General features: G+C 36.5%; 1 protein-coding gene across 1 annotated transcript in view; it reads right to left on the bottom strand.

The window, feature by feature from the left end:
* The window catches only part of POLR3B (RNA polymerase III subunit B), a 147,506-nt gene that overhangs the window by 84,766 nt on the left and 47,778 nt on the right, over positions 1–14,962 (bottom strand). The window contains exons 11-12 of the mRNA XM_019038901.4: positions 13,706–13,825; positions 8,724–8,858 (exon numbers count right to left, since the gene is read on the bottom strand). Coding sequence (XP_018894446.1) covers positions 8,724–8,858; positions 13,706–13,825 — 255 coding nt within the window. The remainder of the gene's footprint in view (positions 1–8,723; positions 8,859–13,705; positions 13,826–14,962) is intronic.

Genomic DNA, 14,962 nt, shown 5'->3' with positions numbered 1-14,962 from the left:
TTTTTCCCTTTGTACACATCTTTTTTCTTTGCAGTGGAAGAAAAAAGCTCAATATATTTGTGATCTAAGTTAAATAACAAAACATTAAAGTAATATGGGGGGCATATTTATACTAATTAATTTCTTAAAGAATTCTGAGGTTCAGTGAAGTATGTTTAAGCTAAAGATTTTCCAGATTCCATACTGACTATATTCCTGAATATTTCTGATAGGTAGTTTTTTGACTCAGAATGAAGAAGGTATTCAAAGCAAATGAATCTTCTTCTCTAGCTAGTGCCAAAGAAGGAATTTCCTAAGTGGAACTGGATTTCATGCTTTTCCTTCTTTAAAGTTAAGACATGTCCTTCCACTTTTCTACTAAAACCACCTTTTCAGATAGAAAAGCCTGGATCTTGGATTTGAATTTACTATGTCAGAAGTGTTCTAAAAAGAAAACTTCCTCCTCTGAGAGCTTAATCCTTTCTTACAGTGAGACCCAGCAGTTTCACTCTTGGAAAGAAAGAATATGGGAATGGAAGCAGGTGCAGAGGGGTGAGAGGGGATGAAGAAGCCTATTCCAGCAACTTCCTGTGGAAACTGGCAAAAGGAACTTGAATAAGCATCCTGAACAGAATCGAATGCCCTTAACCTAAACAACAAAAGCTCAGCTCTATTTTAATTAGTCCCTTACACTTAGACACTTTTGTCTCAAATTATGACAAAGTTTTTTTGGATCCCAGCTGAATTTATTGTAGCCCCTTGATTCAAACACAAGGAAATGTCCTTGGTACTAAAGAAGTAAAAAGTAAGAACACAGTCAACAGAAATACTGCCTCATTATTAAATTTCCCTACTCCTAAAATTTCAGTTTAAAAGAAAAAATGCTGTCCAAGTTCACAGAGCAGTGAGAAACCACAAGGCCATCCACACAATACACCACATTATTTAGGTCAAAAGTAAAATGACTAAAAGGGAAGGAATGCTGCTGATAATATTCAATACCTTGGTAGCATAAGGCCTTTCAGCCTGTTTAAGACAGGAGAGTAAAGAGCAAATCATATTTCAGGGAAAAATGCTGACAGCTCATCAATTGATTTTCAATGAAAATGCTAAAAAAATTAATAAAGAAGTTAAGCTGCTGAAATACAGTTTCACCAATTAGCTTAATGTCAGAGAATTCTAATTAGGCGTCTTGAGATTGCTATTTAGTGTTTAAGCCTACAGAGTGCCAAATTCTCCTTTTCACACAAACTGGTTGCAAAATTAAAGACATTAGGCAGCCTTAATTACATTATCAGAACAGCTGGGATTAGGCAATCTCTGAAGTCAAGACGGCATTCTTTTGTCATAGGGTAGAAATCCCTGGCTTTCCAGGGTGCCGGATTTTGGTGCCATTCCATATCTCACCCATACAAAGCAAGCTGCATTAGAAACAAAAAATTTGCAGACAAAGAATAGAGTAATGCTCAGCAAATAATGAACACATTACCGAAAAAGAAAAGGCAGGTGAAAGATTAAGCCTGAAATCGGTAGGTTTTGCTAACACCTCTACTGGCAGCTGGCCTGCCAACCCTCTTGTGGCAGCAAGACTGAAGGAAAGCTCTGTGAACCCGCTTGGCCAGTGGAGACAACTCTGTTATCTAAAGCTGAAGCACATTTATGCTCCCTCATCCCATGGGGTGTGAAATTAGCAGCTATTGTTTTTACACATTTTTGCTAACACAATACCTTTTATGTCTTTACATTGTTTATAAAGCTATGTTTTCTTGCACATGGGAACCCTCTTTTTAATTCTAATTTTTTAAGCAACAGGATCAAGCTCTCCTTTCCCCCTCCTTACTCCATTTCTTATTCCTCTAAACAATCAACTTTTTTTTAATGGACTCATTTAATACCATGGTTATTCCCAAGTAAAAAATAGTAAAAATGGGATTGATGGTGAGGATACCCATAATTCCTTGCACAATGGTCAATCTGAAGGTGGCCAAAAACCAAACTGCTAAGTAGTGGCCATTAACCAAACAGAGCTTCCTCAGTAGTCCAGATGCTAATTTTTTTTCTAGAACCTAAAATTACTATAATTTCATAATTCTAGTTTTTAAATTTTAGTTGTGGTACTGTCTGCTGTGATCATCCCAGCCGCACTATCTATCTCTCATCTAGAAAACTGCTACAGCTTCTAGCCAGTCCACTCTTCGCCTGTTCATCTCCACATCAGATCTTTCTAAACTAAAAATCAGATCATGTCACTCCCCTGACTAAAACTCTTCAATGGTCTTCTGCTGCGTGTAGAATTAAATCCAAGTCTCTTCCCATGGCACACAGGGCTCCAGACGATCCAGCCTCCACCTGGGTCTCCAGTATCATTTCTTACCATCCTGACACCTCACTCACTCCAGCCACACTGACCCTCTATCAGTTCCTCCAGTCCCTAAATTCATTTGTGCCTTAGGAGATGTGAACTTGGTTGTGTCTCTTGCTGGAATGCAGTTTGCAAGGCTGCATGAGAGCAACTTCTCCTTATTCAAATATCGGCCTGCACATACGTGGAAATAACGAGATGAATATAAATGGTTCCTTTCCTCAATGAGCTTACAATCTAAAAGGGGGAAGAAGCATGGAAGTAAAGTATTACATGTTAATTTAGCATGCAAATAAAGACTTGAATAAACTGTTACTGGCCTAAGGAAGACAGAGCAACTAACTGCACCTAGGAGGTCACAGTTTCAGAGAGGGCTCAAAAGATGAATAAGGAGGAGCTCCTCTTTAGAGAGAGGGTGAAAGGGATATGAGGGAGGGGCAGCTTCGGTAGAAGGCATAACTCAAAGGAATAGTGATAGAAGAGCATTATGGTATGTTTGAGAAGATGTAAGTGCCTCACTTTGGCATGAGATGAGGCCGGAAAGGCACAGAGGGGCACGATCATCAAGGACCCTGCAGGCTCTGTGAAAGAATCTAAACATCCTTCTACAGAGGAAACTGTGCTTATGAATTCCATGGAGGAGTTTCAGGGGAAGGGGAAGGAGGCAGAGAACCCCTCTGTCCCACCTCAACCAGAAAGGCTCAACTTTTATCTGTTTTAATATTGGGATTCCAACTGAGAGTTCATGCTTTAAAAACTTTGAAACCTACATCCGAAGCTCAGGTCTGCTGCGGATGCTCCTGGGAAAAGGACCTGTGCTTCACTTAATCACACAGAGAATGCTCAGGAATGTGTTGGGATTGCTTTGTACCAAGTGAATAGGCAGGCACATGGCCAGAGCCTCCAGACAGATGGGAGGGGCAGCCAAGAACAAGAGAAGGCACATGGAGGATTCAAATGTACTGATGCTGTGTTCATTCTTAAACTGAATGGGAATATACAAGTATTTGCTTTATGAGACTTATTGCACACACATTATATATAGTGGTGTGTATGCAATTTCTCATAACTAAAAAGCACATACACAAACAGGTATATGTCAATTTCTGCAGCAACAGACACATTTAACTGATTAAATTCCCCCTTAAGTCAAAGGGCTTGGCAGTAATGGTCAAATAACATTCTCGGACATAACTGCTTTGAAAATCTGTTTCAAACTAATGACAGCAAACCACACCTTTATATAACTTCTTCTGAACTTGCAAAACCTGACTCCAAACTTGCCTGTGACAAAGATCCCCAAGGAAGCCCCACTAAGCATAAATTCACAGAGTCCTGAATAGTTTTCAGGGCAAGAGCTTCCAATGGTTTAACTTTAAACTGCCAGTTAATAAAGATATTTGTATATGCATAGAGTGTCTCTGGAAGGATAGAGGACAGTATAGGAAAAGTGACTTTCTGGAAAGGAGAACTGGGGAACTGAGTCAGATGGAAAAGAGAGTCAGAGGTGGGTCACTTTTCACTGCAAATCTTTTTGTTTAAAATTCTTTTTGCTACGCTATTTTTTTAAATGTTTACTAAGAATGACTTCTGCTATTTTACAATATTTATTATTTTTACTGCTAACATTACTTTTTAAAAATCATAACACTTTTTAAAAAAATTAAAGATATTTGTTTAAATTGGTAAAATAAATGAATAACCATCAGAATAACAAAAGAAGTGTCTTGGGCTTTGCAAAATTTCATTCTAGGCCAGTGGTATCATTCACAGATACATATCTCCTGGGAAAATTCCAGGGGACTCAGAAAGTAGTGCCTCTAATTAGGAGCATGCTAGTGCTTTATACAACCATATCCCTAAGTTACCATATCTTTAGTTATTAAGGAAACTTGGCATCCTCTTTCCATCAACCATACCATCATCCCTCTGTGACAACCACACAGACTGATCTCATAAGTAGAATTGTCACCAACAACATAGACTCTAAATTCCTAAAAGATGATTTGGCTGACACATCATTCCCTAACTTGGTATCTTCCATTAACCACATCACATCTCACTGTAGTGACCTCACTGCTTTCAGAGGGAGCCATTCAAATAGCCTAAGTACAAGAGTGAGAAGATCGTATTTGTGTGTTGAAATAATTTTATTAGCACTGTGGAAGATGAATGGAGTTGGGGTGAAGCTAAGAACAGAGACACTTGTTAGGAGGTTACACTGAAGTTGAAGGCCTGTGCTCTAACAGTTACACTGGAAGTAAATTAGAGATATATTTAGGAAGTGGCACAGGCAGGATTTGATGAACCTGATGTGTAGAGTGAAGGAACAGAAAGAGTCTGGAGTGACATAGAGGTTCGTAGCTCAGCAGCATGGGTAGATGGCACTGTTAACTGATTAAGACAGTGAATGAAGAAAGAATATCAGAATTCAAAGGGGGCTTTAAAGTAAACTATTTTAGAACATGTAATTAATTAATTCATTACTACAACAAATATGTGATGAACATTATATCTGGGGCATCTTATTAGTTGCTAAGTTTAGTAAGATGAACAAGAAAGATACAGTCTCTGTCCTCACGAAGCTTCAAGTCTACTGTGAAAATGAAGGGACCTCTGCTGCTTGCAGCATACTGGATTGGATTCTCTGAGGAGTCTGGTTACTACAATATGACTAGATTCTAGATAAAACATATTAAAAATGAGGTGAAGCCATGGTAGGGAGTAGGGAGCAATAAGCAAACCCAAATGGCAGAGTTGCCCTGAGAATAAATACTGATATCAGCTTAGGGACCTGGAGACTAAATCAGAGTTCAGTGACAAGATGAAGGATGTGAACTTGAAACTCATAATCCTCAGAATCATGTAAGAAGACTTAGAAGTTCCAGGTCAGCACTATTCCCTGCAAAAGAAAATACATATCCCCGAAAGAAAATATCCCTAGAATAACACCCAGGATCAGAGCTCAATTAAATATGAGTTCATAAACAAAGATCACTGAACTCACAAGGAACCAATCTATCTTGAGTAAGAGTAATCAAAAACAACTAACTCAGCAGCTTTAGAACATTAGATACTGGAATTACTACATTTCACTGATTGGAATTTTTTTTTTTTTTTTTTACTTTTGTATCCCATTCTGAACATGGGATACATCTTAGCACTGTGTCATAATTTAACTGGTGATGTGTTTTATTTCTTAGTGGAAATAAAAATAGTGGTCTACCTGATAATTAATGGCATATTAGATTCTAGATGCTAAAATACAGTTATCTGATATGGAATTAAAAAAAGCTATGTAAATCTATGAAGAAATAAAAAAAACACACAAAATAAGATGACCAAAGTGACCACAAAATCATTCTTCTAACTTTTCTGAATGTTTCAGAATTTTCATCATAAAATGCAAAACCAATAAATTACCAAAAATATGTGAAAAAGACTTCTATAAAAGTAAACAACAAAAAACTCAATTACTGAACATGGCTGGATAGAAAATGAACTAAGAGCTAAATTAGAAAAACAATCGCACAGAATGCAGTAAAGGAACAAATATAATAGAAAAAAGAGAATAGAAAAAAGGGAGAATAGGCAACACTCGAAGAGATAATAGCTGAGAATTTTTCTGAACTGATTAAAGACATTAATCCTTGGGTAGCAGGAACACGCACATACCAAGCAAAAAAAAAATAAAAGAAATTCACACCAAGGCATATCATAAAGAAAACTGCAGAATAACAAAAGCCAAAAGAAGATCTTAAAAGTACCTAGAGAGATAAGACAGAACACCTGTGAAGGAACTACGATGGTTCTGTACCATTCAAGGTACGGTATACATCATTCATCTAATCCCATAACAATCCTATAAGGTACATGGCATGAACCCCATTTTTACAGACAGGGAACCTGAGGCAGAAGGAGGTGAAATATTTGCCTAAAGTAAAAAAATAAAAACAAACAAATAAACTAGTAAATGGTGGGAGATAATAAATATCTCCACCACCAAATGGTGACACATAATAAATATCAATCTAGAATTGTACATCTAACAAAATTCTCACTCTAAAGGCCTAAACTTAAGAGCTAAAACTATAAAACTTTTAGAAGAAAACATTGGGGAAATCAAGACACTGAATTTGGTTATAATTTCATGAATATGACACCAAAAGCACTCGCAACAGGAGAAAATAATAGACAAATAGGACTCTTTCAAAATTAAGAACCGTTGCACATCAAAAGACACTGTCAAGAAAGTGAAAAAACAACCTACAGAATGGGAGAAAATAATTGCAAGTCATATATCTGATATATGTATGTATCCAGAATATACCAAGAACTCCTACAACTCAACAACAAGAAGAAAAAAAATTTTTAAATGGGCATAGGACTTGAATAGACATTTCTTCAAAGAAGGTGTATAAATGACCAATAGGCACATAAAAAGATGTTCAACATAATCAGTTTTTAGGGAAATGCAAATCAAAGTAGTAAAAAGGATACTTGTTTACAGTATGAGAGCTGAAACAAGAAGGCAGAACATTGCCTTGTTAGACTGCAAGTAGGAACGTGTAGTGACTCAAATTTTTTGCAGTTCTGCATATGCCTGCAAATGGCCAATAAAATGCCGCTGAGTACAGATTTGGAGGTTGAAAATACATTTTAGCAAGTAGACAAATTTGCAAATATGCATAATGTGGCTCAACTGTATAAACTGGACGAAATATTAGATAAAACAACTACTTGAAATTCATTGCAGAGTATCAGGAAGCAGAAAGAAACTGAGGAAAAGGAATGCTTATCAAAAGCAAATGGTTCTGAGTGAGTTTCCTGTTTTATGGCTTTTCACCTAAGGGCAGGCAGTGATCCTTGTCAAATGAGAAGGCTAAAACATGAGAAAGTAAGTTGCAGTCTTACTGGATTGAAGAACCAAAAGAAAAAGATCTGAGCTACCTCAACAGCTAGAATGTAAGTGAGGAAATTCCAAATTCCACATTTAAACTCTATCTAAATCCCCAATTGACCCAAGCTACAACTGAAAGAACTAAATGAATATTTCAGCTGATGCTTGCTGCAGGAAGGCAGGATTCAGAGGTTTTCAGCCAAGTTCAGAGGGTCTTAAAACAAAAACAAAAAACTGGGACACTCTTTAGAGGAATACAGCAGAATTCAGAGCCTCCACAACTTATCCACAATGTCTATCAGGTTGCAATCCAAAATTATCAGACATAAGAAGAAATAGAAAAACATGAGCCACATTCAAGAGAAAAGCTAATGAAGAGAATGACCCACAAGTGACTGAGACGTTGAAATTAGCAGCAAAGGTTTTAAAGTAGCTATTAAAATACAAGGATGTAAATAAAAATATGCTTGTGATGGATGAACAAATACGAAATCTCTGTAGAGAAATAGAAGCTATGAAAAAATACCTAAATGAAATTTCTAAAACAGAAAAATACAATATCTAAACTAAAAAATTAACTGAGCTTTTTAGTTACTTGCTAGCCAAAGATTTTTGGATGCTTGCTAGCCAGTTGAAAGAGATACACAGTCTTGAAATAAAATGTCATTTATCAGCTAAGACTTAAAATGAGATTAGAGATATCCTCACTAACCTACCTCTACCATGTCACCAAAACAATCAGTGGATTGTTTCCTTGATTATTGTCTCTCTCCCTCCCACTGAGACTACAAGGAGTAAGAGAAAAGGGGCTTTTGTCTGTCTTACTCCCTCTTATATAACTACTACTTAGGAGTATGCCTAGAACATAATAGGTGTTTAGTAAATGTTCGTTAACTGAATAAATGATATTACTTAAAGTCATGCTTCACTTTGTATATTATACAGAATGAGGGTAAACATCCCAACAAAAGATATAGGTCATGTACTATTAACATTTAAAGAATTAGGCTGGGCATGGTGGCTCACGCCTGTAATCCCAGCACTTTGGGAGGCTGAGGTGGGCAGATCACCTGAGGTCGGGAGTTGGAGACCAGCCTGACCAACATGGAGAAACCCCATCTCTACCAAAAATACAAAATTAGCCGGGCACGGTGGCACATGCCTGTAATCACAGCTACTCGGGAGGCTGAGGCAGAAGAATCGCTTGAACCCAGGATGCCAAGGTTGCAGTGAGCTGAGATTGTGCCATTGCACTCCAGCCTGGGCAACCAGAGCAAAACTCCGTCTCAAAAGAAAACAAAAAAAAAGAATTAATGTTTTTATACTTAAAGGAATTCTAGGAGATAATAAGTCAGGTATGAAATGTTTATACTTCAAACATGCAAACTATATTTCATTCAAATGTTTCTTCTTATGTGAAATGAAAACCAAATTAATTTTCATTAAGGAAAACAAGATTTCTGACATAAAATATTAAATCACCTGTCCTGCCAATTCCAGTCGCTTGTTACCATAATAATCTCTGTCGTCAACTTTATTATCTCCTTGGGCCAGAATAACTCTTCGCACCATCACTGCAGTATAGATACATTTGGCTCGGAAATTGAATTCCTTAACCTGTAAGTCAGAAATTGGAGAAAAATTTTGAGAAAATGGACATTAAAATTTAACGTACCTCAAGAAAAGTATCAATACTATAACATTCAACTAAGAAAATACTGAATTGTTATGATTCTCTCCATTCAAATAAATTCAACTAGTCTGGAAATTTCCTGAGCTGAGATGATGACTTTTCATCATTGTCCTCAGTAACCTGTGAGTACCTTTGTGTCAAAGATGACTACATCAACTTCTTCCCTTCATATAAACTTCATGCCATTCCTTCATTAAAGGTGGAATCTATCACTCCCTTGGGATTGGCCTATGATTAATTTAACCAAGAGAATACAGCTGAAATGATACCAGCCAATTCCAGAATTAATCTTTAAGTCAACTGGCAGTTTCCTCTTCCTTTCTCTTAGAGTCCTGAGACACTAAAGTCCAGAACACTCTGCTGCGCAGAGAGAGAGGCTACATTTCATTTAGTAAAATCCCAATGAAACAGAAAATCAAGGAGGGGCCAGAGATATGAGTGAAGATGCCATCTTGAATGTCCAGCCCAGGTGAGCTTCCAGATGACTCAAACCTCAGCTGCTATCTGTCTGCAACTTTGTAAGAGACCTGAAATGAGAACTCCCTCCTCCACCTTAAGTTAAGCCCGGTCAAACCACAGAATCATGAGATACACAATGAACAGTTACATTAAGCCACTAAGTTTTAGAATTGTTTGTCATGCAGTGATAACAAGAATTGTACTAACATGCTGTCTGGCATGCAACAAATAACTGCCGAATGAATGAACAGATGAATGAATTTGTAGCAAATGTTCTAGTCAATCTTCTCTAGCAGAAACACTGAAACCCATATGAATGAATCTGGCTCAATCATAGTAAGTTGACTCAGAACTGATAAAATAATTGCACTGGTTTGTTTGGAGAGACAAAAAAACTGAAGTAGATCCTACATCTAAAAAGACAAATTTTGAGAATGTAGCCTGAGCTTCTGCCAATTCCAAGGAGTATTTATAGGCTTTTCCACAGATGATACATACTATTTTAAAATTTCCTTTTTACTTACCTTAATCATTTAGTAAAATCCCAATGAAATCTCTTTTATAAAATTTATCACTATGACAATAAATCAATAGATTGCATTCAAAAAAAAAAAAAACAAGCAAGCATTCTCCTTCATACATTTTGTTGTTGCTGCTAAGTAATTTCACTAAATAATGTAGGATGTTAGAATTCTGTATGTGTTTCAAATACTCCATTTTCCTTCAAAGAAAGTTTTATTTCTTCTCTAGGTCAATTTACTCTCTATTACTGAGAACTTTGGAATGTGTTAAAAGAAATGTGTTTGAATGTGGTAAAAGAAAAAGTAGCCCTAAAAGCTACTTTGTTATCTTGTACCCACAAAACAATTACATCAATAAGAAGGTCTTTAAAAAGAAAAGGCTCTTGTCCATCCTCAAAAAAAAAAAAAAAAAAAAAAAAAAAAACCCTCTTACAATCATAACACCAGTTACCACAAAACCAAGCAGAAAAACTCAGTGTCTGGGCAGCTATAAGTAATTTACATTTTCAATTGGTATTTCGAAAGCTGTATGGTCCTCCATTTAAGTATATATAATTTACATTTTATTGTTCTAATCTTAATGTGGCAAGTTACATGGAACATCTAACTCTTCTAGTTGTAGTTATCTTTCTTGTTAATGAGAAAAATAAAGCAAACTTTCACTAACAAAATTTTCAATTTTCAACAAAGCCCATTTCCCATTTTCCTTTTGCATAAACACTGGTAGTAGATTCTCCCAAGACATTTATAAGTAGAAATAAATATGGATATTTACGGAAAATGCCCCTACTGAACTGTATAATGCCACTCGATCAGAGGTACAGTCCATCACCCCCTTGGGATTGAACTCTAACTCATTTCACTCCCCTTTTTAATGACTATATGCTGGAAAGCAAACCCTAGGTCTAAATCGAAATGAGTTAATATTTAGCACATTTTTCCAGGACTGTTCCCAGAGTCATATGGTGAGTGGGGATCTTCTCAATCTAGCAGCAGGTAACACTTTTTAGGAGAAAGCTAAGAGTAGTTCAGATACTCCTTTGTGGGATACTAACCTGTGGATTATCTGAAAGGGGGAGAAAAAAGGACTAACAAACGAACCCAGAATGCTGAAACAGAATTGTTGCCTATTTCAGAACTCCGGAGATCTTTTAATACTACATTAGAGGAAAGAGCGGTCTGGGACTTAGGCATCTTGGAGCCTAACCACTCTTATGGCAGTGGTTTCTAAACTTTAGCATGCACTAGAATCATCTGGAGGGCTTGTTAAGACACAGATTACTGGGACCCACCCCTAGGGTTTCTGATTCAGTAGGTAGAGTTCAAGTATTTCTTACAAGTCCCCTGGTGATGCAGATACTACTAGTCCAGGGAATGCTCTTTGAGAACCACAGTCTCCAAGGAACTGAAAGGCCAGGATACCAAGACAAAGGCCTCTGCAGGCCCACCCTCAAGGACAAGCACTGAGAACTACTGAATATCTGCCCATGTTTTTCCCTCTACACAGACACACCTAAACAATACTTTCCAAATGCTAGTCATTCAAGTTCCACCATCACGAATATCAGCATATCTCTGTAGTACTTATTTATGTAATACGTCTCATCATCTTTAAACAACCAATTTTAAGCTAAGCTTCATCCTATGCAATAATACCATAAAATCACATATATCACAAAAATGGATTTGATGTGCTAGTTGTATTCTTTCTAATAAGTACGTAATTACTTACATAAAAAATGACCCTGTATCACTGAAAATCATCCTTTATATCACATTTAGGTAAATACTGTCCAAAACAATTCTGGAAAACAAAGTTCTTTTCCCTGAACCATCTATTCTGACTTTATTCCTCACTGGATTATGTATAACCAAACTTTTAAAATGGTAATTTAGGTTCCATGCAACCACAGAAAAGCACAAATGATTTTTTTTTTGAGTCGGAGTTTTGCTCTTGTTGCCCAGGATGGAGTGCAATGGTGTGATCTTGGCTCACTGCTACCTCCGCCTCCCAGTTTCAAGCGATGCTCCTGCCTCAGCCTCCCAAGTAGCTGGGATTACAGGCATGCACCACCACACCTGGCTAATTCTGTGCTTTTAGTAGAGATGGGGTTTCTCCATATTGGTCAGGCTGGTCTCAAACTCCTGACCTCAGGTGATCTGCCCGCCTCAGCCTCCCAAAGTGCTGGAATTACAGGTGTGAGCCACTGTGCCTGGCCTATCTTTATCAGTCTAACTAAACAAATGTTAATATCAGCAGGACTCTATCAACTAAAGCTCTTTAATTAACCCAACATTCTTCTCAGTTATAGTGTGAAGGTTAAGTGTAGCTCCTGAGAACTACAAGGGGAGCTGTGGAAAATACAGAGCTTTACGTATATTATATCTCTGAATCATCACAAGAACCCTGCAAGAAAGTGGAATTACTTTTATTAAAAAGATGAGAAAACTGAAGCTTAGAAAAGTTCAGATTTGCCCAAAGTTCATCAGTTAAGATGTAAGAAACCAGGATTTGAACAATTACGTCTCAGGCTCAAAAGCCTTTGTTGTTTCTACTATCCATTTTTGCTATTTTAAGTTTCAGACTCTTCCAATCATCCAAAAGAGCTTAAAATTCAGTTGAGACCCAGCTTTAACATTCAGAATTTTCTAATTATTTGGATTAAATCAAGGACATGCACAAATGGTAGCCAAGGGGCAGAATGAGAGACCTGTATTATTTGGATTGAAGGGTGTTTTAATACAGGAAAATCGGATCTGGATGCATTCAGGTGGTTACTCTCGACTTCCACAGATCCCGTGACCTTCCATTATTTTACAGTCAGCCCCTGAAGGTAGTGTTTGCAACCCTTGAAAAAGATTATTCACGGATGGAACACATGATAACTCACTACAAACCAGACTATTTAGTTAACAAGATAGTCTAACAAATAATAATTCCATAACTTAGTAAGAGTAGCATATACATTAAATGGGAAGAAAATTGAGGGCTGCCTCTTGCCAACACCCCACATGCCAATATGGTTGATCTCTGTTTAATAATAAATTAATAAAAAATAAATATTACATACTAGTTCAAGGCCAGAAGATAGGTTCTAACCCTTACTCTTACCACTAACCAGCTGGGTGACAACGCAAATCATCTAGCATGTTTGGATCAGAGAATCTTCACAGTAAGTGAAGGAGGCTGGATAATGTGAACTTTAAATTCAAGGTCTAGAAGATGAACTCATCCAGTAAACATTTTTAAAACTATCTGCTGTGGTGATGGTTATACAATAATGTGAATGTACTTAAGTCCAGAAAATTGTACACTTAAAACGGTAAACTTTATGTTACACATATTTTACCATTAAGCATATTTTACTATACAATAAGCATAAGCATATTTTACATAAGCAATTTTACCATACAATAAAAAATATGTACAGGCAAGGCACTGTAAGCTTATTTTAATTTATTTATAAAACATGTAAGACACCATCTCTGTCCTTCAAAACCATGAAATCTAGTAGCAGTACTAATATATGTATGAATATAAAATAACAATAATTTAAGACTGAAAGAATAACCACAAGAGAATAAACATGATGATGGCGATACAGCTAACATTCTCCGAGTATAAACAAACTGCTGATAATGGAAGGTTACTTCTGATGGGGCAGTACAGTCCTCTTTAGAATTTTCTCTTGAGGAATTGGACTTTAAATAAGGTAAACTCTTATCACAGTTCTTTAACAGGAATTCACAGACCCCACAGTCCTTATTCACAATAACAAAGTGCTACTCACTGGGACATGGGTCAGAATGGTGGAAGCCAGGAGCTCTCTTGCTTCTTCTATTTTGGTTTTCTTTGGTCCACCTCCCCACATCCTTTGCCTTCTTACTTTGTTCCCTATATATTTTAATGCCTATAAAAACAGATTACAATAATGTTTGAATGACATCACTGGAGGTAGTTTAGCAAGCACCTAACCACACGTACAGTATGAGCAAAAGAGATAAAGACCGTGGTTATAGAGAAAGCTGTACTGGGTCTAGTTGAAAATCAACGTTTATCATAAATCAATGACAAAAAGCATAGCATACTGCCTAACACACTGGTTCCCTTTTTTTTCTTACTAAAAAAAAATGATACATTGTCATTGTAGGAAATTTAGAAAATACAGACACAAGTAAAATATATTTGTGTGTGTGTGTGTGTGTGTGTGTGTGTGTGTGTGTGTGTGTGTGTGTGTAGACATATAGCAGCCATCAGTCCTTCACCCAGAGAAAACCACAGGTAAATTTTATAGTAGTACTTTTTTTCTCTCAAAAATGAATCATACCATGTAAGACCTCTACATTGAAAGCTACAAAACAGTGCTGACAGAAAACAAAACCTAAATAAATTAAGGGTCATGACATGTTTGTGGATTGGATGATTCAATGGTATTAAAAGTGGTTTAATGTTAAAATTCTCTCCAAACTGACCAATACATTCATAACTGTTCATTATACGCTTAGCAGGCTTAAAAAGCAAAAACTGACTAATCCTAAAATTCTAGATTCTAAAATTTACATGGAAATGCAAAGGACCTGGAGTAGCGAAAACAGGATTGAAAGAAAAAAGTTGGAGTATTATATTACCTGATTTTTAACTCTAAACCTAAGTAATCAAAACAGTGTGATACTGGCACAAGGATAGACAAATAAATCAATGAAAGAGAATAAAAAGTCCAGAAATAAACACATACTAAATGATCAGTTGACTTTTGATGAAAGTATCATAGCAATTCAATGAGGAAGGAAAAATCTTTTCAACAAATGGTGTTGAAACAACTATCCATAAACTAAAAAATTAATCTTGACCCCTACCTCAAAACAAATATAAAAATTAGTTTAAGATGGATTTTAGACCTAACCATAAAAACTATAAAGTTTCAAGAAGAAAACTTTGAAGAATACATTTCTGACCTTGGGGTAGGCAAGATTTCTTTAAACAGAACACAGAGAGCAATAAATATAAAAGCTAAACAAATAAAAAAATCCTCCTAAGTTTTTTCAAA

This window comes from Gorilla gorilla, chromosome 10 (assembly GCF_029281585.2).
Source record: "Gorilla gorilla gorilla isolate KB3781 chromosome 10, NHGRI_mGorGor1-v2.1_pri, whole genome shotgun sequence".
Classification (NCBI taxonomy): domain Eukaryota; kingdom Metazoa; phylum Chordata; class Mammalia; order Primates; family Hominidae; genus Gorilla; species Gorilla gorilla.
This window is presented reverse-complemented; position numbering and strand designations above follow the sequence as displayed.